The 23,743-nt window shown below is 33.7% G+C and overlaps 1 protein-coding gene across 1 annotated transcript; it reads right to left on the reverse strand.

Annotated features, from left to right (window-relative positions):
* Positions 1 to 12,616: 12,616 nt before the first annotated feature.
* Positions 12,617 to 18,446, reverse strand: LOC120163022 (sialyltransferase-like protein 1). The gene is made up of 11 exons (XM_039173056.1): positions 18,162 to 18,446; positions 17,977 to 18,089; positions 16,386 to 16,472; positions 16,204 to 16,281; positions 16,038 to 16,129; positions 15,704 to 15,905; positions 15,251 to 15,341; positions 14,440 to 14,498; positions 13,963 to 14,111; positions 13,395 to 13,476; positions 12,617 to 13,301 (listed from the first exon to the last, which is right to left on the reverse strand). The coding sequence occupies exons 1-11, from the start codon at positions 18,274 to 18,276 to the stop codon at positions 12,921 to 12,923; spliced, it is 1,449 nt and encodes a 482-aa protein (XP_039028987.1). The 5' UTR covers positions 18,277 to 18,446; the 3' UTR covers positions 12,617 to 12,920.
* Between the last annotated feature and the right edge of the window lie 5,297 nt (positions 18,447 to 23,743).

Here is a 23,743-nt window from a genome sequence, read left to right on the forward strand (position 1 = left end):
TTGTGTATGCTCTGAATAATTTGGTAAACTCATATTACCATATGTATCTTATCGTATTTTCTTAATATAAGTTCAAGTATTTTGCTATTATTTGTTAAGAGTTGTGTTTTAAAAGTCAATGTAATATCTCTGACTCGTATCCGGGTCGGGTAGGGGTTGGGGGTGTTACACAAACATTCATTTCCCAACCTCAATAAATCCTGGGGGCATGACGGAGAACCTTTCCCGTAAGAAAGACAAGATGGAGTGTTGCAGATCATGTTTTTACAAGAGAATTCGAATAATTGAGGCATACTAGGAGCGAATAGAAGAGGAAGAAATAAAGATAATCATTGAAATAATTCTATCATGCATTAATTGCATTGTTTTTATATAGATAAGGTTAATCTTGAAAACTATTAATCCTAAAAACTCGTCCCCTTGGGTATACCTCTTTTACAAAGACTTCCATGTATGAGATGATGAACGGATTTGTTTCATTTATCCTTTTAAATATATGTATATATATATATCCCTTGTTGTCCCTTTTTGAGCCTATAGTATTGTTTATTCTAATTTAATCCTAACCAAGGAACACCCTCCACACTGAGGGACAAAGGTGAAAGACATCTGCTTGCATGAGTGAACATCATCAATATGGATTTCTCTACAGAGGTAAGTCATAGAAGAAATAACAAGATACCACAAGGTGGACCAAATACGAAGCGCTCGAAGATCAAATCGAGTTGACAACACAGAGAGAAAAAGAAGAGATATAGCAAAAAAACACAACAAAAAGAGAGAGAAATGAAAGAAATAAGAAAAATGAAGAAAAAAGGAAAAAGAAAAAAAGAGACAGAAAAAGAGAGACGAAAGAAAGAAGAAAGAAAACAGATCTAACATTTCAAGATGAGCGATTCAAATGACTCAAATCAATTCACTCGAAGATCATGAAACACCAAATGAAAATAAAAAGAGAATAAAAGATACGCGAGAAGATTCAAGTCGAGCATGACAAGATTGAAGACAACAGAACGAATTGATCCTTGGTTCGTTAACCCTTAAACACTTGTTTGGCCCCATTTATCCCTTTCTTTCATATCCGTGAGCCCCGACCTACATTACGTACCTGAAAAGTCCCTTCTAATCATACATGGATTTCCAAGTGGAGAGACTATCTTCATTATTCATTTCGCACTTCAGGGTTAATTTTATTTGCAAAATTAGTTTTCTAAATTTTTTAATGCATAACAAGGAAAAAATAATAAAATGAGGGTTCAATACGTAAAATTTTAGATGACGTCTTGAAACCAAAGGAGAATTTGAGTTGAAAACCTGAAAAGTCGGCTCGAATACGAAGATTGCCAACCATTGCACAGAAAATGATCTTATACATCTCTTGATAAAGCATTGTACAGTCTAAAGGCACTCATAAGGATTGAGAACCAGTGAACATTTCCAGAAGAGAAACATGACTACTGCTTCATCAGATCAATAAAAACCAGAATCAAGAACGCAAGAAGCCAACCTGAAACACATTACCTCCCCAAATTAACCTGAAACACATTATCTTCCTAAGTCAACCTAAGCCTTATTTCAACATTAATCTTTACACTTTTCAAATGTATATAATTTTTGAAGGATTAAAAGAAAATTTGACTTATTTGATATTTAGTGAACTCTTGTTTTACAATTTTTTTTATTGTGAGCCGGAAGAAAATGACAACACTTTTGAATTTTATTCAGCATTTTTCACATTTCTAAAATAAAATAAAATAAAAATTTCAAACAGGACAATATCAAGTGAATAAGGTCCTTAAGGCTCATTCTGCCTCTATAAAAAAACAATGCCAGAATAACGAAGTATTTCTTGAAAACAAGTGGTCCGAGAGGTCATAAGGACTGGAGGATTGAACTTCTAACACTTCTTTGTGACATTGTCTGTAATCCATCAAGAAGCAGATGATTGCCAACAGTTGAAGGTGACACATATCCCAACTCATAGCGAAAATGAAAAACAATTATGATAGAAGAATTGATCACTTCTTAAGTGTCTATATGATTTTGGCATCATGAACAGAAGCCCTCAAGTTATTTGATAACATTGCTGATTAGCGACACTAGAGTGACACCATTCGAGATTAAGATCTTGGTACGAAGAGAGCCATGAGTACCCTCATTGGGGCATCACTAAAACCAGATCTCGCTGAGATAACAAGATTCAAATCAAACAGACATGGTGAATGAGCCTCGTCGTTTGGGAGTGCCAAGGGTAGAATGAGGACAAGAAGAGTTTACCTCATTGTTTCTGATAGAACCATTGAATTAGAGTAAGAAAGAGGCACCAATACCATATGCCTAACTGTAGGATAACACTTCTTGTAAGACTGCAACGAAGAAACCAAAGATAAAAGAAAAAAAAGACATGATTACACAGGATAATCAGATTACTTCTCAGAAGATGCAAACTTAAGATGACATGTTGCCATTGAGGCAGAATCCATGCAAAGATGATCAAATGAAGGAATATTGAGGTCTTCATTTTGATATAAAAGAAGAACTGATGATCAATATTTCTATATTCAGGAACCTCATGCATTACATATAGATACATATATATTGCATGCACATTTCATGCATCAAACATATTTTTACGTATTATTTAATGAAAAGAAGAGAGTGAGAAAAAGAGCAAGATTCAAGTCTCAAATGAAGAGGATTTTGTTCAACATGGCTAAGCCTCAAGGATCGAGGAGCCCAATCGAGAAGAATCATTACGTTGATGTGGGCACATTACCCAAACAATATGATGTTTTCAAATGAATTTTGAAAGATGTTAAGCCTGATTTTCAGGGGTTTCTTGATGTTTTTAAATGAATTTTCAAAAGAAGCTAAGCCTAATTTTAGGGGTTTCTTGATAACTGTAAATGAATCTTTTTGAAGAACCAAAATTTATCAAGGGCAAAAAAACAAAAAAAATACTTAGGCAAGATGTTCCCATTCACAAGTCAAGATTCGCAAGAATACACTCAGGTGCGACAGATAAAGAAGACAATCAAACCAGGAAAATAATGAAGATTGCTCTTGCAACCATTTCCAACAGATCAAGAAAACCTACATTTATACATGAATTTCCATCTTTGCATCATACATTTTATCATTTTATACATTTGATAAATTTTGATTTCCCTCTCATGAGGATGCCTGGTAAGTCTATTTTGAAAAACTATTTTGTCATTCTTAGGATAATTTTTTCTAGAGAATTGTTTGAGTTCTTCTTAGAACCGTTTTTCTGGGATGTTGCATGAGTCTTTCTTAAGATTTTTCCCTAGAAGCATTTTCAATAATTCCTTTCTTCAAACTTGACTTTTCTAGGTCATTTAAATGAGAATGAGCAGTGTCGTTTCTAGGATAGACCCAACAAAGACAAAAACTCAACTATTTGCAATATTAAGGAATTCAAAGAGCCAACAAATATTTCATTTGAAGACTTCAGCAAAGGATTAATCCATATTTTCACCATTGAAAGAAATAGATCTCAACAAAATTTGAGGGCCTTTGGGTTAATACCTTCGGGTACTTCAACCAAAATCACTACTGACACATGATAATTTTTTGCAGGTTTAAAAATCTTCAAAGAGAAGATAAACCGATCAATATTTCCAGTAGAGAGTTCATAATGAGAAGAACTCATCCAACGAGGGAGAAGAAGTTCATAATGAGAAGAACTTGTTCAACCTCGCTTCAACATTTCTAGTTAGGAGTTCATAATGAGAAGAACTCATCCGACGAGGGAGAATAAGTTCATAATGAGAAGAACTTGTTCAACTTTGGCTCAATATTTCCAATGGGGAGTTCATAATGAGAAGAACTCATCCAACGAGGGAGAAGAAGTTCATAATGAGAAGAACTTGTTCAACCTTGGCTCAACATTTCCAGTGGAGAGTTCATAATGAGAAGAACTCATCCAACGAAGGAGAAGAAGTTCATAATGAGAAGAACTTGTTCAACCTTGGCTCAACATTTCCAGTGGAGAGTTCATAATGAGAAGAACTCATCAAACGAGGGAGAATAAGTTCATAATGAGAAGAACTTGTTCAACCTAGGCTCAACATTTCCAAGTGGATTGACATCCCCAGCGAAGAGTTCATAATGAGAAGAACTCATCCGATCAGAAGAAATTGGAGCTCAAGATTTTAACAGTTCAGGCTAGATAAAAAAATGGTGCATACTATCTTTGCTCTATTACTATTCCACAATAATGAGCAAAGAGGGGCAGCTGTAAACACCATTTTTTATTATTATTTGTTTTTTATTATTATTTTATTAAACAAATGAAACAATATTATATTGTAGCAGTTTGAGTTATTAATACCCCAACCACCCATGTATCAATCACTCAGTCTTTTTCCTCGAAAAGATGGAATGAAAGAGACCTTTCTTGGACTTTGTTTTTCTATCCATTTTTTGCTTTCATTTTTCCTTTATCAATTTCTTTATTTTTGGTTGTCGGGTTCGTGGGTAGCATAGGAGTGGCCACCGTTGAGCGGTGGCCGACGTGTGAGAGAGGCCAACTCGTGGCCATGAAGCGTCGACTGTTGGTGGCCGGAGAGGAGCGCGTAGGGTCCTTGGTTAAAAGCAAAGAGAGAGAGAAGAGTTTGGGTCACTTTGACCTCGTTTTATCCTCCCTCGGTTGGCTTGGTCCCTGGTCGAAGCATGGGGTGGTCACCAACGGTGGTGGGTGGCATTGGGGAGGAGAAAGGGAGGAGAAAAGGAGGAGAAAGAGTGAGAGAGGAAGATAATAGGGAGGTTTTTCGGCCTTTCAAAAAGTTCGGCCGGTCCTCTTCCGTCGTGGTAAAGGTCGCCGATGGGTGTAGGTCGGTCACCAGTCCGGTGGTCGGCGTGTAGGGTCGGTGAACGACAGATGAGTGTGTTTGAAGCTTTGATAATCTCCTCGGCAGTTTACGTAAATGGGGGAGGAAATATATTGGTTATATGAAGAAATGTTAAATCACACTTAGGTCCTCGTACTTTAGGCTCAAGTTTACATTTTAGTCACTAGTGTTATGGTCAAATATCAGTCCATGTACCCCTATCTTTGACGTGTTTTTCATTTTGGTCACTGAACCTTTCGTTTCTTATTTATTGCATTTTTATCATTCTATTTTATTTTATTTTAATTTAGTCACCATTATTATTCTAATTTGTTTAAATTTAGTCATAGATTTTTAAGTTTATTCATTTTAACCACTGATTGGATTCTGCTTCTTATGTTATTATGATTTAGATGTGATATTTGCAATTTATTCATTTTAGTCACGGTTAGTTTTTGATTTAGCTAATTATTTTAATTTTTGCATTTTGGTCACTATTTATTTCTTATTAAACTATTAGCTTTTATTTTCTTGCATTTTAGTCAATGTAATTAGATTTTATTACAATTAGGTCCTTGTACTTATTTTATATTTATTTTTATTTTTATTTTATGTTGTTTTTTTTACTGTTTTTACTTTTTATTATTATTTGTTGTTTTAATTATTTTAGTTAAGTTTATTATTAATTGTTTTGTTTCATAGTTTTAATTCTTAAATTTAGTTTTAAATTAAATTAATATTCGAATTAAGTTTAGAAATTAGGATGACACATTAGTTTTAATTAGAGAGCAATTCAAGACGAGTTTTCGCATAAGATGCCCGATTACTCGAATCGATTATTCGACTTTTAAAATTAATTAATAAATTAATTTAAAAAAACTTTAAGTTTAATAATTTAGATAATAATTAGGTTTTAATTACCCCTAACTTTAGAAATTATCGATTTAGGTCCTTAATCTTTTCACTCTCTTAGAACTCGATATTTTAGAACTTTGACCTTTAGTCCCCAAATTTCGATTAGAACTTTATTATTGACATAATTAATTAAGATTAACATTAGACCTCCATCTTAGGTTTGATTTCACATTTAGTCCTTTAATTAGGTGAAATCTTAATTTGGTCCTCACTTTTATTTGAGGTTCTGATTTAATTATTCGAAGCAATATTGATTAAAATTAATTTAGGTTAATATTAGAACCTACACTTCTAGGTTTGCGCCTTTAGGTCCTTTAATTTTCAGAATTTGACACGTTAAGCTAGAAAAAAATCTTTAATTGACCTTAGCTTAATTAGGATGAATAAAAATTTGTTTGATTGCATTTTATTTTTAACTATAAGGCACTGTTCACTTATTAAGGAATTAATAAGTATATCTCCCGCAATCCTGCTCCGGGGATGACTACTGGTAATTCCCGAAATAAGTTGACATCCTTTTCAAAACCGCATCATACTTTCTAAAAACGAGGCAATATTCGGTTATTTGACACAATAGTTGATCTCCCGCATTTATGCTCGGGAGCTAATGTTATTGGTCTCAATAAAGGAATACCCTTTTCAACTTTGCATTCGTAATGATTTTCAAATTAAATAAAGATCGTACTCAAAATTTTCAATTTTAAATATAGGGTAATCAACTAGGTACTAATTTTTTGGCGCTTGGGGGGTGCTAATCCTTCCCCACGCGTAATTGACTCCCGAACCTGATTTCTGGATTTTCACAGACCTTAAAACTTGGTATTTTGATAAAAATAAAATGTTTTATTAAAATCACCCCTTTTTTGGTGTTCCAATCGCACCTTAAAAGATTGGTGGCGACTCCTCACATTTCGAAAATTTATTTTCAAAGAGAAAACCCCCGAGTCAGTATCAGTCTTTTCCCCGCCCGGGCGAAAAACGGTGTCGACAAGCACGATATTTGCAATAGTATTTGAAGTTCATTGTTAAATAATTGAGAGTCTTTCTAACATATACTATCTTGAATGAATAATGGTGTTATTGTCCATATTGTTCTTTTATCTTGCCCTTAACTCTTAATTTAATTTATTATTTACTTTCTTAATGATGACATTAGAATACCATAATTAACCTTACCAATTTAAAATAGGCATAATGCCGAAAATAGTCATCATCTTTATTAAAATGGTCATTTTGGCCTATATTTTTGGAGCATTTTGCCCCCTAGCATTTCACTTTGGGGCAAAAAGCCCCCAATACATGATCATTTTTAACCTAAAATGAAACGTTGAGTGTTAAAATGCCCAAAAAAAAGAATAAGAGACAAAGTGGTTATTATGTCAAATGTTAGGGGCCCTAAAATGAAACGTTAGGAGCCAAAATGATCCAAAAATTAGAATAGGGGGTAAAATGATCATTTTGATAAATGTTAGGTGCTAATTTTCGCTTTATACCTCTAAAATAAACCATTGTTTTGTTGGCAAAATGAATTTAACTCAAATTTAAATAAATTTAAAACCAAAACAATCATACATAATATAAGCCAAATTTAAAACAATCCGACTGCTCGAACCTTCCTTTTGACGCCTCTAAACATAATATGGGAAAAAAAGAGAGTAGACAGACAATAGAGTGTAGTCCATTGTCCACTACCTTGATGCCTTTAAATATTTTTTTTAAAAATTAAATTTTATAAAATATATATTTCAAAACTATTTGATTAAAAGTTTTTCAAATATATACATATATATTTAATATTTTATTAATAATAAATTTCAAATAATAATAAGTCAGAGTAAAAAAATTGACAAAAAAATTATTAAAAGATAATTTGAGTGGGATAAAGAGAATAATTAAAAACAGTATTCAGTGTCAACAGGGATTGGTTCAAGTGGTAAATAGCTTGATATCGCTTAAGCAATGTCTCAGGTTCGAGTCCTTGTGTATGCAGAAAATTCCTATTGGGAGACTCGCCCACCAAAGTTAAGTGTGTGACGAGGGTCAGTCTGGATTAGTCATGGTAAAGCCTTGAAATCGGGAGGGTAACAAAAAAAATATTATTTAGTTTTTCTATTTTTCTAAACTACACAAATTAAAGTTTTTCCTTGTGTTAACACATAGTGAAAGCATCGATATCCATTAATTGGTAGAGTAATCAAGAATATTCATGTTATTCTATTTTGTATGGATTAAATACGGACGTTTGTCTTAGAATATAATATCTCTCTACTTAAAAAAGAAAAACATAGAGTGAAAACATTAACCACATTTTTTTAATTAAGCTAAACGTGATTACAAAGTAATATATGTTCTAATTAGTCTCTTGCAGTCGTTGGAGCTCAAACCTATGACCTATAGAAACAATAATGATTCCTTTAACTACTGAGGTAAGTTGGTCGTGTAAAGCATTAATCACATTAAATATATTATTTTAACTTGAAATTAATAGGTAAAATTAAATAAAGAAATTGAATAAATGAAAATTTGAAATTATGATTATTTTAATTGAGTTGAATTATATGTTTGTTTAATTTTTATTTTTATAATATAAAAATAAGTATTTTTTAATCTCAAATGATGAAAAAACATTGAATAGTATATAAAAAATATTAATTGCTTTCATTTACTTTAATTTTTTTTGTAAATATTTATGAAAAATATCTTAAAATTTTGTCACAATACAAGCTTGGGAAATTATCAGCATGACGAGACTAAGGATCATTTTACAAAAGCATGATTGTTGCTCTTTCCTCGAGCCCTAATAAGCCCAATCTTGAATTAGAGACTTGAACGAAATTAAATACTTATAATTACCATTTTTATTAATTGTTGTGAAACGAAAATAGAGAAAAGACTAAAATATGACTAATTTCATCCAAACAAGTTGAAACTTTATTTTCTGGAGTAATTATCCTCTTTTGACCTCTGATTGATCTATTTCTCTTCCTTTTTTTTATATTGAACTCATCAATTGATCTCGTCAAAATATCTTTAAGCTTATCTAAACTCTTTTGCTTATCTTTTGACCGTTCAAAGTCAACATACTTGCACAACAACTTCGTCAAAGGTGCGACAATGATAAAAAAATCTGTCGACGAACCTAGGGTAATAATCGGCTAATCCATGGAAACTATGGACTTTTGTTATACTCTTCGGAGGCTTTCAATCCAAAATAGGTACAATTTTCTTTGGATCCACATGAATATCTTCTATCGAAACAACATGACCTAAAAAATTATTTCGTTTAACCAAAATTCACACTTACTCAATTTGGCGTATTATTTCTTCTCCAAGAAAACTTAGAGAACAATTTGAAGATGTACATCTATTAGGTTCGAAGCAAAAATTCAATCATCATATGAAAGAAAAGCAACATCAAGTTTTAATATCCAACATAAAAAAATTCTAAGATCCCATGCATATCATACTAATTACGATGTAAAAGTGATGAGATTACGTTAAACGTTGGTTCAGAAATTCTTATGTGTTGTCTCTGGTTTTCTTTTGATCTCTAGCTCTGATATGTTTTTTCTTAAAAAATAGTTTTTGTGATTTTGGTTTTAAACGGGTGTGAAGAGTGATTAACCATAACCTCATGCATATAATATCTATATATATGACTTGCATAGGGTTAGGTTAAATCCATCTTTTTTAATTAACTAATTTAGTTATTAATTTAAAACTTATTTTAAATTAAATAACAATTTAAATCATATCCCTTACCTGATAAGGAATTTAATTTCAACCCAAACTTAATTAACATGTTATCTAATAATATTATTTATGAATAAAATAAAGAAATAATAATAAATAACATATTCTATCAAAAGAATACACTTCTTAAATTTGAATAATAAATAATATTTTAAAATATAATTTAAAATAATCTCGTTATTTTAAATTATTATCGAGAGTAATAACCACAACCATTCTTATCCATTCTTAATGTGTGACCATATATGTTCAATTAACGTTGGCAGTAGATAAAATCACATATGATCCTACAAGTCATAAGTGACATCTAACAAGACATTATGACTATCCAAGTTAAATGAAAAAACTCATGATCCGAGACAACCTTAACACAACTCATGTCTTAATCTTTTTATCTCACGACATATTGATAAAAAATCAGGCATGAGAAATGTCAACCTTATATTTCTTTATCTTCAGTTTCTCGATGCCCAATTGAAATGACTAAACAAATGATATTAATCTCTATCAACTCATTTGAACACAACTATGTATTTCTCAGTCTCAAATATCGAGGGACCCTGAGATATCTCTCTTAAGATTAGAGGGATAAATTTCATCTTAATCACTCACATCTCACTACATGATTCTTTCATGCTCAAGCATAACCTTTATAATCGTTTGATTAAAGATAACATTTGATTATGTCAAAACACAATATTCACCATATTGAGAACTGTAGTAATTTCAGGTCTAAGGATTTAATAACATAACTGTTTGAAATTAATACATAACTATAATCCATGTAATAATCTCAAAATGAGTATATCCAATATTTGTTCTCAACAAATACATATGAATTTGATTGAATCTAAATCACATATTCATCTCATGAATATCTATCAAACGTCATACCAATCTTATTTTATTATTGTTCCCACAATAATAATCGATTAGAGAAATTTAGAATAATTAACAACATTATTCAAGGATATTAATATACAAACTCATGCAAATGATGATAATAAAATATCTAATAATCAAAATATCACAATCATACAATATACTTAGGGCACTAATGGTAACAACACCATGATCCCCTCTGAATGAGAATATACCAAAATATCATTGATGAATACAACTATAAATTGATTCAAGAAAGGAGAGAAAATTTGGTTCATCAAATCCATAAATACAACTGGAGAATTAGTCAAATCAAATGGTATAACAAGGAACTCATAATACTCGTACTTCATCTTGAACGTCGTCTTAAGAATATCATACTCATTCATTAATAATAACTCGATCTCAAATCAATATTGAAAAATACTTTAACTTCTTTGAAACTGGTCAAATAAATCATCAATTCTAGATGAAGGGTATCTATTCTTGATAATTGATTTATTTAGTTTACGGTAACTGATACACAACTTCATCCTATCATCATTCTTCTGCATGAATAATATCAGCACACCTTACGAAGAAAATACTGTGGTGAATAAAACCTAGATCCAATCATTCCGCTAACAAGACCTTAAACTCTTTCAATTTCTTTGGTGCTATCTGATAAAGTGCATTAAACACCAAATCAAAACCAGGATATCATGCACCTTCGATTCCTTGCTCCCAGAATTAAGAACATAAGCGAGATAAGCTTCACAACTTTTACCCACCAACTTATCTGCCTTGACAGGGGCGTGGCTGGCGACCGCGCAGGGCCCAAAAAATAGGGACTCCGAAATCGAGTATATATATTAATTGTTGTCATTAATAAGTATAAAAATAAGGGACCCGAAATCAAATATATCTAGAAAATATTTGCACAGGACCCGACAACCTAGCCACAACCCTGTGTCTTGAGCATAGAAATCACATGAGAAAATAATTTGGGTCTTTCAATGACAATCACTAGTTCCAAACCATCCTTATCAGGCATCGGAACATGGTTAGAAACAAACCCCACATTAACATGACCACCAACTAATGCATACCCAAGATAACATAAAATCCACATAATAACAATTCCATCAAACCAACAGGAAAGATACGTCCCTTAATCATCAATTGACACCTCCATTGAACCTTACTCTCCAAAGCAATATCACCCGAAGCACTAGTCACTACCATATCCAAATAAATAGGCTCAATCAAAATCCCTAACCAACCATTAAATTACTCAAGATATAGGAAAGTGACGAGCTCGAATCAATGAGAGAATACAATGAAAAAGACTGCAATATAAAAGTACTCATGATCACATATTGGAATACACATAAACTCTAGTCAAACCACCAGACTCACTTGGAGTAGCTCCTGAATGAAACACGATCCTCTGTTCTGAATGCCTACCACCTGTGCCATTACTGCCTCTACCACCACGACCACAACCTTGACTAGGAGTTGGAACAAAAGAACTCTGCAACTAGGAGAACTCCACTCTCTAAGGACAATCTATCGTTGATGTTCTCTATAATTACATCAGAAACATCCATCAATCAATCTCCAACACTCTCCAAAATGCCTACGATCACAATGCTGACAAAATATCATAATCGACGACCTCGAAGATCCACCAATAAAAACCAATGGACCACTCGGTTGAGGAAACCGGACAGGGTGGGAACCACGTCCAGCACCTCTACTAAATCTAGAATAATCATGTTGCCTCTCAGTAGAGCGACCAAAATGAAAAAAAAGAGTCGAATACTCTTTTACCAACACTAGGCAACGCACGAACAGACTCAACCATAACTGTAATTTATTGTCATATGTCATCGGTAATTCTCTCTCCTTTTTTGCCTGAATATGCGAATAGTAGTATTATAGTACAGACTCAAAAGTAATTTTCTTCATACAAATATGACAACGTTATTTCAAAATACAAAATTACGGCCAATAATCGTAGGACTTTGGAATTTTACTTCGTGCTGATCATTCTAGAAAATACCAAAAGATAAAATTGTCATTGGATGAATCACTGTTGAATGAGTCCGTGGTCAATATGCTCAGTGCATGTTTCCATGCATGAATTAACCAAGAAAATATGTAGATATGAAGGGAAAACCACAAGAAATGATGAAACATAAAAATAATTAGATTCGAATTTCAAACATTGCAGATATCCATCCTGCCCTCTATTGATATATTCAAAGAGTTCACCATTTAACAGAAAAAACAGAGAAGTTAGTATAGCAGATAAACGTAGTTCGTGACTGACCACGCTGAGGAAAGTGTCTTCTATGGCTTTTTTCACATTGGAAGCATGGTGTACCGTACAACATTTTGCCAAAGTCAAAATCACAGATCACTAGTCCATAAGGGCTGGTCATCGTCTCATTGCTGATTTGTTGGTGATGAGTACTGGTCTCTCCCATCATACTACCAAAAAGAATACACAAGGACAGCAACCTGTAACATTTCTTAGCCCTCAGCCTTTGGGGAATGCCTCACACATACTAGATCTTCCAATTTGTTGCCGTCTATTTTGTACATAGAAACACCTTCCATATGCTTATAATGATCTTGAGCTTCCTTTCTTAAGCTCTCAAAAGGCATGGTTTCCCATTTGCTGTAATTTGAGTGTTTCCTCACGTCACTCATGTCTGAAGATCCTGAATTTGACCCACTTTTGTCTGGGTCCACATTACCCCAAACCTTGCAACTAACAAACTGTCCCTCGGCAGTTGGACCCCTTTTTAAGTGCAAAGCAGCTGCATGAGCTCTGCTTATCATTTCTCTACTAGGTACATCTGACCAGTCCTGCTCCCTCTTGGCTCTCATGGGAGAATGGATCCTAATAACCTGGAAACCAAGAAAAAAAAACATGAATGTAGATCTATAGGATAAAATTGGAATTAAAAGCCCACGGTCTTTTGCAGGGTGCAAGTATCATACACCAAGGCACTCTAGCAGTTGATAGTATGCTCTTCCTTGAAGCGGATTATGCCCTTTCCTTGGTGTCGAGAAGTACCTTGTCCTATAAAAAAAACATTGTGAAATATAAGCAAGAAATTGGGAGGAAAGCAAAAGGCATACCATTACCATACGCACAAGAAAAAAAGGTCTCCAGTTCACCATGATCGTAAGGATTCAGTTAAGAAAGTGTAGGAGAATATATCAACTGTTTTCTATCACATACTTGTAAATTGTAATATTTAAAAGTCAAGTTTTGTCTTCAACAATCAACCAGTAATAAAAAACTTATTCAAACCAAGGCTAAATCACTTGACTTCCATTCTTCAAAATGCAAATTAGATATTAAAGGCATTCTTCTTCACTTGAACTAACAAAAGTCGGTATATGATACTATCTTTAATAGATTTAAGCCTCAAACCTGAAACCAATTGTAGAGAAACCAATATAAAAGAAAAGAATTTTATATGAAACTTTGATGAGGGGCAATAGAGTCATAAGAGAGAATATCCACAGAAATGAGTAAAGAATAATAGACGAATTAACTGACCATTCAGTATAGCCAGGATCGACGGTGAAACCATATATATCAACAATGTCACACATAGAAAGTGCAAGCTCTATAGATTTCATTCCAGTTCCTTTGGCACCCCTACGTAGAACAATTCCTTGAAAGAGATAAACAGGATTTGGAATCATCTGTGATAGAAAACAACAAAATATTTTAACTTGACACAGCAAAAGTAACATACAAATCAAGTTAAGTTATTGCCATCATCACAAGAAAAAAAAAAACAGAATTCCTGGAAGATATCTATAGCAAGAACGAGTACCAATAGCAAACAAGAATAAATAATAACACTACAGCAGCAATCTAAAGGTTGCTGCAGTTTTGATCAGATAACTGATATCTAGCACTCCAAAATCAAATAAGTCATCATAGCAGACAACTTTAAATTCTGTTCCTTAATCACACAACCAGCCACTGAAAAATAAACATTTTTATTTCCTGAGATATGACTCTCACCTTTATCATATCATTAAAGTCCCTATGGGTGACACTCTTGATTATAAGTATCTCATCATCTGCATGGAAAAAAAACAATTATGTCACTAGGTTTTAACATTATATTAAGAAGTCGAAAGGACACATTTTCTGGCAAGAAGTAGAATATATGTACATAAAACAGATAGAGAGGCAGCTTTCTCTTCCCTGCAAATGTAGGTAGCGAATGAAACAAGAGTGAAATTGGAAGGGGAATCTTAAAATATTAAAAACCAATGCATTTCCAAAAAGGCTAGCATTTGCAATTATTTGTTTGGGTAATTTTTTTTCCAAATGAAATTTGGGTTATTGAATTTCAATGAGATGAAAGAAATATTAAAGAAGAATAGGGATATTAACAATAAAAAATGTCTATTAGACAATATGCAATATAAGTATCATTAGATTTGTTAAAATGTGTACATATTACTAATAAATAAAGATAAGAAACAAAAATATATTCATAGAATCAACTTAAATGATATTTAACTTTTTTAGGTTTATATTTTATGGTGAGCCATGTGAGTTAAATTAAAGGATATTTTTGGGGGGGGGGGACCCTTTTAGGTGGAATTTCAATAGGGAATTTGAAATGCTCAAATCTCCTGTTGAAAATCCTCATAAAATTTGAAATTCTCCAATACTTTCCACACAAGTACATTCATTTTTTAATTTTTGACATCCTTGATTGAAATGAAATTCTCCTTCAAATACTTGATCCAAACCCACCATAAGAGCATGCAAAATAAGCATTCCAGGACTTTATTAGCAAATTAACATTGAAGGCACTCACCTGATCCCTTGAGAATCTTAACCATGTTACGAGCGGCACCCCGTACCACAAGGCGGAAATCCCTCTTAAGGCCAACATATTTGGCATATTTCTGTTTAGTGAGTGATAAGAGAGATAAGCATTCACATGGACTAATATCAACATATGCCAGAAGAACAATGAACCAAAGGCCATGCAGCCTCATGACAAAGCTAAGGAAGAAAAAAAAGAGTGAAATTTACAACTAATTCAGTTAAGTTTAAGAAAAGTAAAAGGGAATCTAAAATCCTAGAAGAACATGCACACACGCATATATACATGCAGAATTAATTGCTTCTAGGATAAATCATTACTTATTAGTAACCTATCACATTCTTGAGGCAATGTAAAGGAAAACTATATCAATGCAAAGAAAAATTATTGAAAGTTATCAGAGTTCGATAACTCGGCTTGGGTGTTATATTTCCAGTTTACCTCATTGACAGGAGCTTCATTGTCTCGTATAACAGCATCATGACTATCAATTTCTTCCCCAAATGTTGTCTTTAAGAGATCACCTGAGTTCCCAACAACTGCACATGTGCGAAACTGTCGTGAATGGAAAGGGGGTTTTGCTGGTAGAAGCATATTAAGATTTTCTTCACAAAGAGTTCGATTGTAGCATTTTGCAGCTCCCCTACAAGCCACAACAAACACAGTTCACAAGCTTACATAATTCCAAAAGAAAATTATTACAGAAATTTTGCTTAAAACCAAATCTGAGAATTGGAAAATATAAGTCATCATATATGTGTCTAGAAAATCATACAATTGTGCAATCCTTTTTGCTGCATAGTCCAACCATCCGTCTGGCCGGACATCCAGATATTCTCTAGTCAAGACTGTTGTCATGTTACGGTACTGCATTTATAAAGGCATCATTAGGACAAAAAACTCGGTGGAAAAATAACCAAGGAAAAGGCATGGACATTAACCTGTTCCCACAAGAGAATGGCATCACAAATATCATAACTATACTCCAGTGGTTCATAAATCTTAAACTGCTCATTATACTGCAATCATAGAGGCATAACAATCAGCAGACGAAGGCATTTAACCCAAATGAAGAGCAAAAAGATGGAGGGGGATGCATTATTGAAAGGAAAGAGAAACGGACCCAGGTGCTGTTTGTGCCTTCAGGAAACTTAAGAATCAATTTGCAATGATCAATAATATGTGCAGTGAGCCCAAGTCCTCTATTTGCCTACATCAAATTCAAGTTCATTAAATTCAGACTTTCACAAAAAATATACAATTATTATCAGCACACAAACACATATGATTCTGGACAAAATCAACATTTAGATTCAACAAAACTAATCCAAGTTTTTTTATCATTATGTTATGCAACATGGAATAGAAACAAGATGGTAACATCATCCTAGCTTTTGTTTTTATCTTATGACTTGATTTTAGCAAGCACTTGGTTTAGGAAAAGTGACTTCCATCTAATCACCTGTAAGAGTGGAGGGAATGCCAGCCAAATAAATTCTTTCTGATAAGCAGGGAGGATTTGTTGCATAGACTATAAGGTGACCAGGGGCAAGTGTTGCTACACAACATTAGCATCTAGTTTTAGGTGTTCATTTTATTAAGAAATAAGAAAGCAAGACCTATCCTAGATCCTTGGATCAAATGGGGAGGATAAAACAAACACACACCAGCATTTTTACTGGATAGAATAACTCAAGAGGCCAATTGAGAAGAAAATTTCAAACCTAGCATAACATGGAATAAAATGGTTGATTGGGTTAAAAGGGTGCCTAAGGAGTAACATGCTGAATCAAAGGGTATAATGCAGCCATGTAAGGATGCATCATGGTGGAATGAATATTTACAACTATTAAGAACAAACAAATTTGCTGTAAAAACTTAGGAAATAGCATGGATACAGAGAGCTCTGAGAAATATAAGTTAGCAAATAAAGAGGCAAAAAAATAGTACAGGGGGGGAGGGTTAAAATGAGAGTATAAAGATATTTGTGAGCTATTACACTATTTATGACAATAAACTCAAATTGTGGAAAATCAATTTCATTCATACCAAGATGATCCACCATAGAAGCGGTTCATCTCTTGTGTGTACTTATTGAGAAATTTAGTGTTAGAACAAGATTTATACATGATTTTTATGATTTGGAGCAAGTTTATATAATACGGTATATGTGAAATGTAGTTAAAATGTAGAAACTTGGAGTGGATTGACGGTTGAGTTTTTATTACAGTAAATGTGTAGCAAGAACTGCGGTTGAGTTCTTTTTGCTCTTTGTCATAGTAATAGATGAGATAATAAAAGGCATTCAAGATTAAATATTAAGGTGTATGATTCTGGCATAAGATCAAAGAAGACTGAATTATGGTTGGGAAGACGAACTCCATAAGCTAGGGGGTTTAAATTCAATGAATAGCATTTGATCACACTCGATGGTAAAGCTAGATGTGTAGTAAGCCTAGGTAAAACACCGTTATAAAAGAAGATATTTGCTTTTAAGTTGACATAAACGATACAAAGAACAAGGTAAATACTTGAAAGCAAGATAAACAAAATAAAGAATGGTTGTAGACAATTAAATGGTTGGAAGGGGAGGATTGGTGTGCCGGACTTAAATATTTTGTCTTGAATTTGGTGATATATATTTTAATTTCTGGCAAACAAAATCTAATGAAAAATAAATAAAAGCTTCAAACTATTATAGAGAAAGAACTAACCACGCATTGTTGAACGCTGGTTTGGAACTCGGGTAGAATCCTGACTTCCTGGGGATTGAGATCCGATACCCGCACTTGTTCTTTACTAAGATCTGTGTTTTTGTTAATAGGACCTGAAAACCAAGAATAAATTAAGCAATATACGGAAATAAGCAATAAAAGGGGAAAAAGGAGAGAAGAAATACCTGAGAAGAAAGAAGATTGGATTCCGAAAATAAGAATAGAAAATAATGCAGCTGCACAAACAAGAGGGAGAATGGCGGATTTCTTGTGAGACGGAAACTGAGACCGAGATCTCATTGTTTTTCCACTTTCAATCCTGCTACTACTCTGTTTTCAGAGTAGACGATTGGATTTATTTCTCACTGAAAGTAATTGGTTGGTATTAAATTACCCTTAACCTATTCCTGTTCTCTGAGTTCAGAGGTCGTGTAATCGTGTTCAAACAAGCAGAAATGTTAGGAGTTAAATTCTGGATTGATGTTAAAACGAGGCCAACATCAATGAAAGAAGGAAGAAGAGTATTTTGTATTGCATGGTAAGATTGACACCGACGGTTCCACATTTTCCGAATCTAAATCCAGCCCAAGTTATCAACTTTAGAGAACCAATGCCGAAGCCCAATCCCTTCCAAGAGAATTGGAAAAAAAAGGAGCTTTTAATGAAAATGATTGATGAAATTGTTAATTTTAATGAAAATGAATTGTCCTAAACTGGTGTTACTTGATTTTTTCCATTAAATCCTTGTGTTTGTGATTTCCTTATGGGATAATTATAGGTTGAGTGAAATCAAATTTTTAGTTATTTGAATTCGATAAAAATCAAATTTCTTTACTTGCATTCAATCCAACCCAAGTTTAAAAGAGTTCCACCCGATTTGAAACTCGACTCATTTTTCTATGATAAAATCTACACTCGATTCGATCCGACACATATATGTAGATGCTCGTTTTTGTCTGGAAGCTTCGTATCCAATACACGATATAAATTTGGGCCCAGCAGGAGCCCAAAAGCAGCCCAAGTGAGACCCGGTTGCAACCTGACTCAAACCAATTGAAGCAAACATGAAATGCACCAAAAACCGGGGAAGCATCTACTTGCCAGCTGTCTCGCTTGCTAAACTGCTCAACTGGCTTCAGTCATATTTGCAACGGTTATGGAAGAGAGGAAGAAAACTGCATTAGTAAACCGCTTGTAAGTGGGGGTTTATTAACCATCACCATTGCTAAAAGAGGGGGGACCATTTTTTTTTTCAAAATATATATAGAACAAAATAGAGAAAACAGAAAAGACGGCATTTTTCGAGGACAAGATCAAGCACTGTAAACAAAAAAGAAAGAGAGTGGATGTAATCTCATTGCTTGAATAGCAATAAAAACAGAAAATTTCAGAGCAGTTTTTTTTAGCAACACAGTTTTTAACAATAGAAAGCAGTAAAAAAAAGAAGAAGGAAAGAGCAGTACACAACCAAAAAGCAAGCAACAATCATTTCAGTATAGGAAAATCAAGATGTTCACCTTGCTTGGTTCGGGTTCCAGCCAAATTTGAAGTCATCGGAGTACCTTGGTTCGTTACCGGTGATAAAAGACTATCCTTCCATTCAAAAGCAATAGAAAACAGAGGGGTTCATCAGCAGCAGAAAACAAAGGTAACAAAGGCTCTTCCCATAATTTCTACCTTTCTCAAAAATAAGGAAATTATAAAATAAACAAAATCAAAATCAAGTTATAAGGTAGTTTCTAAATCTGATTTTAGGGAATTTTTGTTTCTTTTTTTTTCTGTTTTTCATTCGGAAAAAATAATAATAAAAAAATATTTGGGTTTTCTTTTTAACATCTTCAACAGCCGTCCTTTTGTTTTGGTGAAGAAAGCAATAGGATTGGGTTAGAGTTTGTTTACCTTTAATGAAGAGGTTTCACAATTTGAGTCCATTCGAGCAGGGGCGACATCGATTAAAGGGGGTGGGATTCTCTTCTTTTTTCTGAGAGAACGACACTGCGCGAGAGAGAAGAGAGTTGAGAGTGAGAGAGATAACGGTTGGGGAAGGAATAAAATAGGTCTAGGTTTTTTTTAACCTAAATAATACATATATGTAATTATTAAAACAGCATCGTGTAGGTGTTTAAGGTTCCTGTTTGCACAGGGGTTATTCACCATTTGGGTCACGCAAAGTTTTCATTTTAATTCATTTTGGTCCTTGAATTGATGTTTTCGCATTTCTATTTATACCTCCATATTTTGAGCGCATTCCATTAAGTCCTAACTGGTAATGTATTTAGTTTCTGTTTGTTTATGCTTTTGACTTGTACTTTTACGCGTGTTATATTTTAGTCCTAGAATAAAATCTTTTCTGTTTTTTTAATTTAGTTATTAATTGTTGCGTGCATTTAATTTTAGTCACAAATGTTGATTATTTTGTTTTTGTCGTTTAGACATTAGAGTTCTATAATTTTGCATGATTCTTTTAGGTCCTAAAGGTTGATTTATTTATTCATACATTTGACCATTTAATATATGCATGTACACTTTAATTCTTACTTTGTTTGTATTTGAAAATAGTAAAATTTTGTTTAATATGGTTTAATCCTTATATATAGTTATTTCGTGAAATTTGTATTTTGGAGTTAATATGTTTTTTACTATTATTATTTTTTTGAATCACTTTCGTACATTACATATTAATACATATATATATAAAAGTTATAATTTGTGGTATTTAAATATTTTGGCATAACATCCACTTTTTGCATAATTTATATGATAGCCTCATTTGCATAACTCGACATATCACATAATTGGATTAAGGGTAATACCCTTTTAATTTAAAATTGTTTTAAGTGGGCAGTCATAATTGATTTGAGGTCCGTTTTTAATAATTTTAAAATAAAAGTGTATCCCGAAAGTGAAACCTAAAAATCGATTCTTCGCTTAAAATTTGGGAACGAAAGAAAAGGGAAGTGTTCGTTTATTTAAATTTATCGAGAAAAGGTTGTTATAGCTTTTAAGATATGGTCTCGACATTTGTAAATAATCGAACACTCTTTATCTTTCTAAAACGACTCGGTAATGTTAATTTAATTTGTTTGAGTGCTATTGAATGTTTTTAAATTTACATTGTTGTTTTATGGGATCAAAAATCAAATTAAGTTCGAATTTGTAAAGTTCAATGCAAAGACATTAATTAATCGACTAGGTACCGTTTTAGGGCGTTGTGGGGGTGCTAATCATTCCCTGCACGTAACCGACTCCCGAACTCGGATTTTGGTAACGCAGACCTTAACTTGTTGTTTTAATTAAAATTAATTTTTATTTAAAATAACAAATATTTTTGGGTGCCCAATCACACCCTAATCAAAGATTGGTGGCGACTCTTTGAACCATATTTTTTCGATCGTAAAGAAAATCCAGAATTTTCGAAACGAGAGTTTTTAAAAATCGCATTTGTTTTTTTAAAAAAAAATCAATTGAACGAGATAAATTAATGTGATTTTCAAAATCTCACCTTTTCACCTTTAAGAAAAAATCGTTTCGACAGCTTGGCGACTCCATTGGGGATTTTTTTTAGAGAGTCAGGCCGATAGTCGATTAATTAATTATCTTTGCAATTGAAAATTACAAATTCTTTTTAATTTGGTTTTTGATCCCTTGTTTGGTTTTTAATAAGTTTTGTTTGTATTTTGTTTTTTTAATTTAATTCGATTAATAATTAAATAGTTGTACTGATCTGTTTGCTAATGGTTTCAGTTATTTGTGAATTGAGAACTGATTTTTGAGTGCTTTTATTATGTGTTTTTTTCGCTTTTCCTCACACACTGCACAATTGCATTTTCATGACATGAGCTAAAACCCCGCTCCATCCTAATTAAGTAGGAGTGAGAGACTATGCCCTCGTGTGGTTTTCACCTCCGCATGGGATAGTGGATCGCTCATGGAGCTCACGCCTTATGGTCCTCGTGATGGTATTCACCTCCGCACGGATATAAGGAGGTGTGTTCCCTCGAAATTGAACTCAATCCCCTAAAGCCTGTGATGGGCTAGGATTGAGAGTTCGACAGCCCAAGGGGGTACCGACAAGGATAATTCGAGAACCTATTACTTTAGAACCTAACCCGGCATATAGTGAACGTAGAGCCTGAACTTAGGTTGAACCAAACCCGAACCTTAAGGATCCCGTGAGGAGGGTACACAAGGAAAAGCTTTTTTGAGTTATTTATTTTTGTTTTTCGAATAAATGCATGCGAACTAGATATCATGCGGTTAGGTTTATTTTTTGAATAAGCATGCGAACTAGATATCATGCGGTTAGGTTTATTTTTTGAATAAGCATGCGAATTAGATATCATGCGGTTAGGATTTATTTTTGTGAATAACAAAGCATGGGGGTAGATATCATGTTGGGTAGGATCTGATAAAGCATGATTAGGTAGCCAGCATGTGGGTAGGATTCTTGAACAAATTATTATCCCAACTTAATTGCTTTATGTTTACTAACCAATCTCTTGTTGTCTTTGCCTTGTTTCTTTTCTGTTTTGCATTGCACTATCCATTACATGGTGTTGATTTGCGATCGATGTCCATATAGAAGGTCAGTAATATGGAACGAATGGTTCAGAAAGAGGTTGAGGACAATACCGATGTTCTGAGGTGGTCAAAACAGTCCCAACTGACCAATGGGGACAGCGTGATACCTGGATACGTGTCGGAGTTATTTGGTTATACTCACATCAATGTGCGTCAGAATGATCTAAGTGAGCTAAAGGAGATATGGGGAAGATGGACAGTAGCCGATAAGGAGATGTTTTATCAATTGTTCGGCGATATTCCTTATCTTTTGGATGTTCCTATTGACTGAAATATGTTTAGAGCGTTGGCGCAATTCTGGAATCCGGCTTACAACTATTTCACATTTGGTAGAGTGGATCTAACACCAACAATAGAGGAGTATCAAGCTTTGGTCCGTTGTTCGAGGTCCCAGATGGATAGAGTATATACCAAGCTGCCAGTCACTCCTTCGTTTAAGAAGAAATTACTATTGATGACCGGAATGAGTGAAGATTGGGTAATCAGAAACATTAAGAAGAAGGGAGACAACGAGTGTATCTCTTGGGCTGCTTTGAAAGAAGTAATTGATCATCACCCTGATAAGATAAAGAAGCTTGACTTGTTTGCTTTAGGGATTTATGGGCTCATTATTTTTCCAAATGTCCTAGGATATATAGACGTATCAATCGTTGACCTGTTTGAAAGATTAGACAAGCACGTGGATCCTGTTCCAGCCATTTTAGCTGAGACGTTCCGGTCTTTGAGTTCTTGTAGGCGCGAGGGAGAATGACGCTTTATAGGATATGCATCTTTGCTGCTAGTGTGGATTCTGAGTCATTTCAAACATGTTGAAAGAGCACCAGGACGAGTGTTTCTAGAGGGGTTTTCGCCTTTGAAGGATTTTCTTTCTAAAGAATGGCCTGGGGGCTTCACCGAAGAAAAATGGATGGTCATCTTCAAGGATATCAGAGATGGTGATATTTTGTGGTGAGCTTTGTGGAATACCTCTTCGGATATACTTTACCGATGTGGAGAGCGAGATTGGGTTCCTTTTCTAGGTATATGGGGTTCTGTTGGGTATACACCGCTATTAGTTTCCAGACAGTATGGGTAAAGGCATTTCATTCTAGCCACATGGGACTTGCTAGGGTCGGATTTTGCATTCAAAGGAGATCAGTATAAGGGTAAAGTTAAAGGGGTTGCTGAGGTCTGGAAGCAAACTCGT

Source organism: Hibiscus syriacus, unplaced genomic scaffold, assembly GCF_006381635.1.
Source record: "Hibiscus syriacus cultivar Baekdansim isolate YM2019G1 unplaced genomic scaffold, ASM638163v2 tig00111427_pilon, whole genome shotgun sequence".
NCBI lineage: Eukaryota > Viridiplantae > Streptophyta > Magnoliopsida > Malvales > Malvaceae > Hibiscus > Hibiscus syriacus.

Excerpts from the sequence above, each read along its gene's own strand:
- LOC120163022 (XM_039173056.1), bottom strand. The coding sequence starts at position 18,276 with ATGAGATCTCGGTCTCAGTTTCCGTCTCACAAGAAATCCGCCATTCTC. Across the intron at positions 15,342-15,703 it reads ATGAAGCTCCTGTCAATGAG|AAATATGCCAAATATGTTGG; the intron begins GTAAACTGGAAA and ends CTCACTAAACAG. Across the intron at positions 13,477-13,962 it reads GATCCTGGCTATACTGAATG|GACAAGGTACTTCTCGACAC; the intron begins GTCAGTTAATTC and ends TTTTTTTTATAG.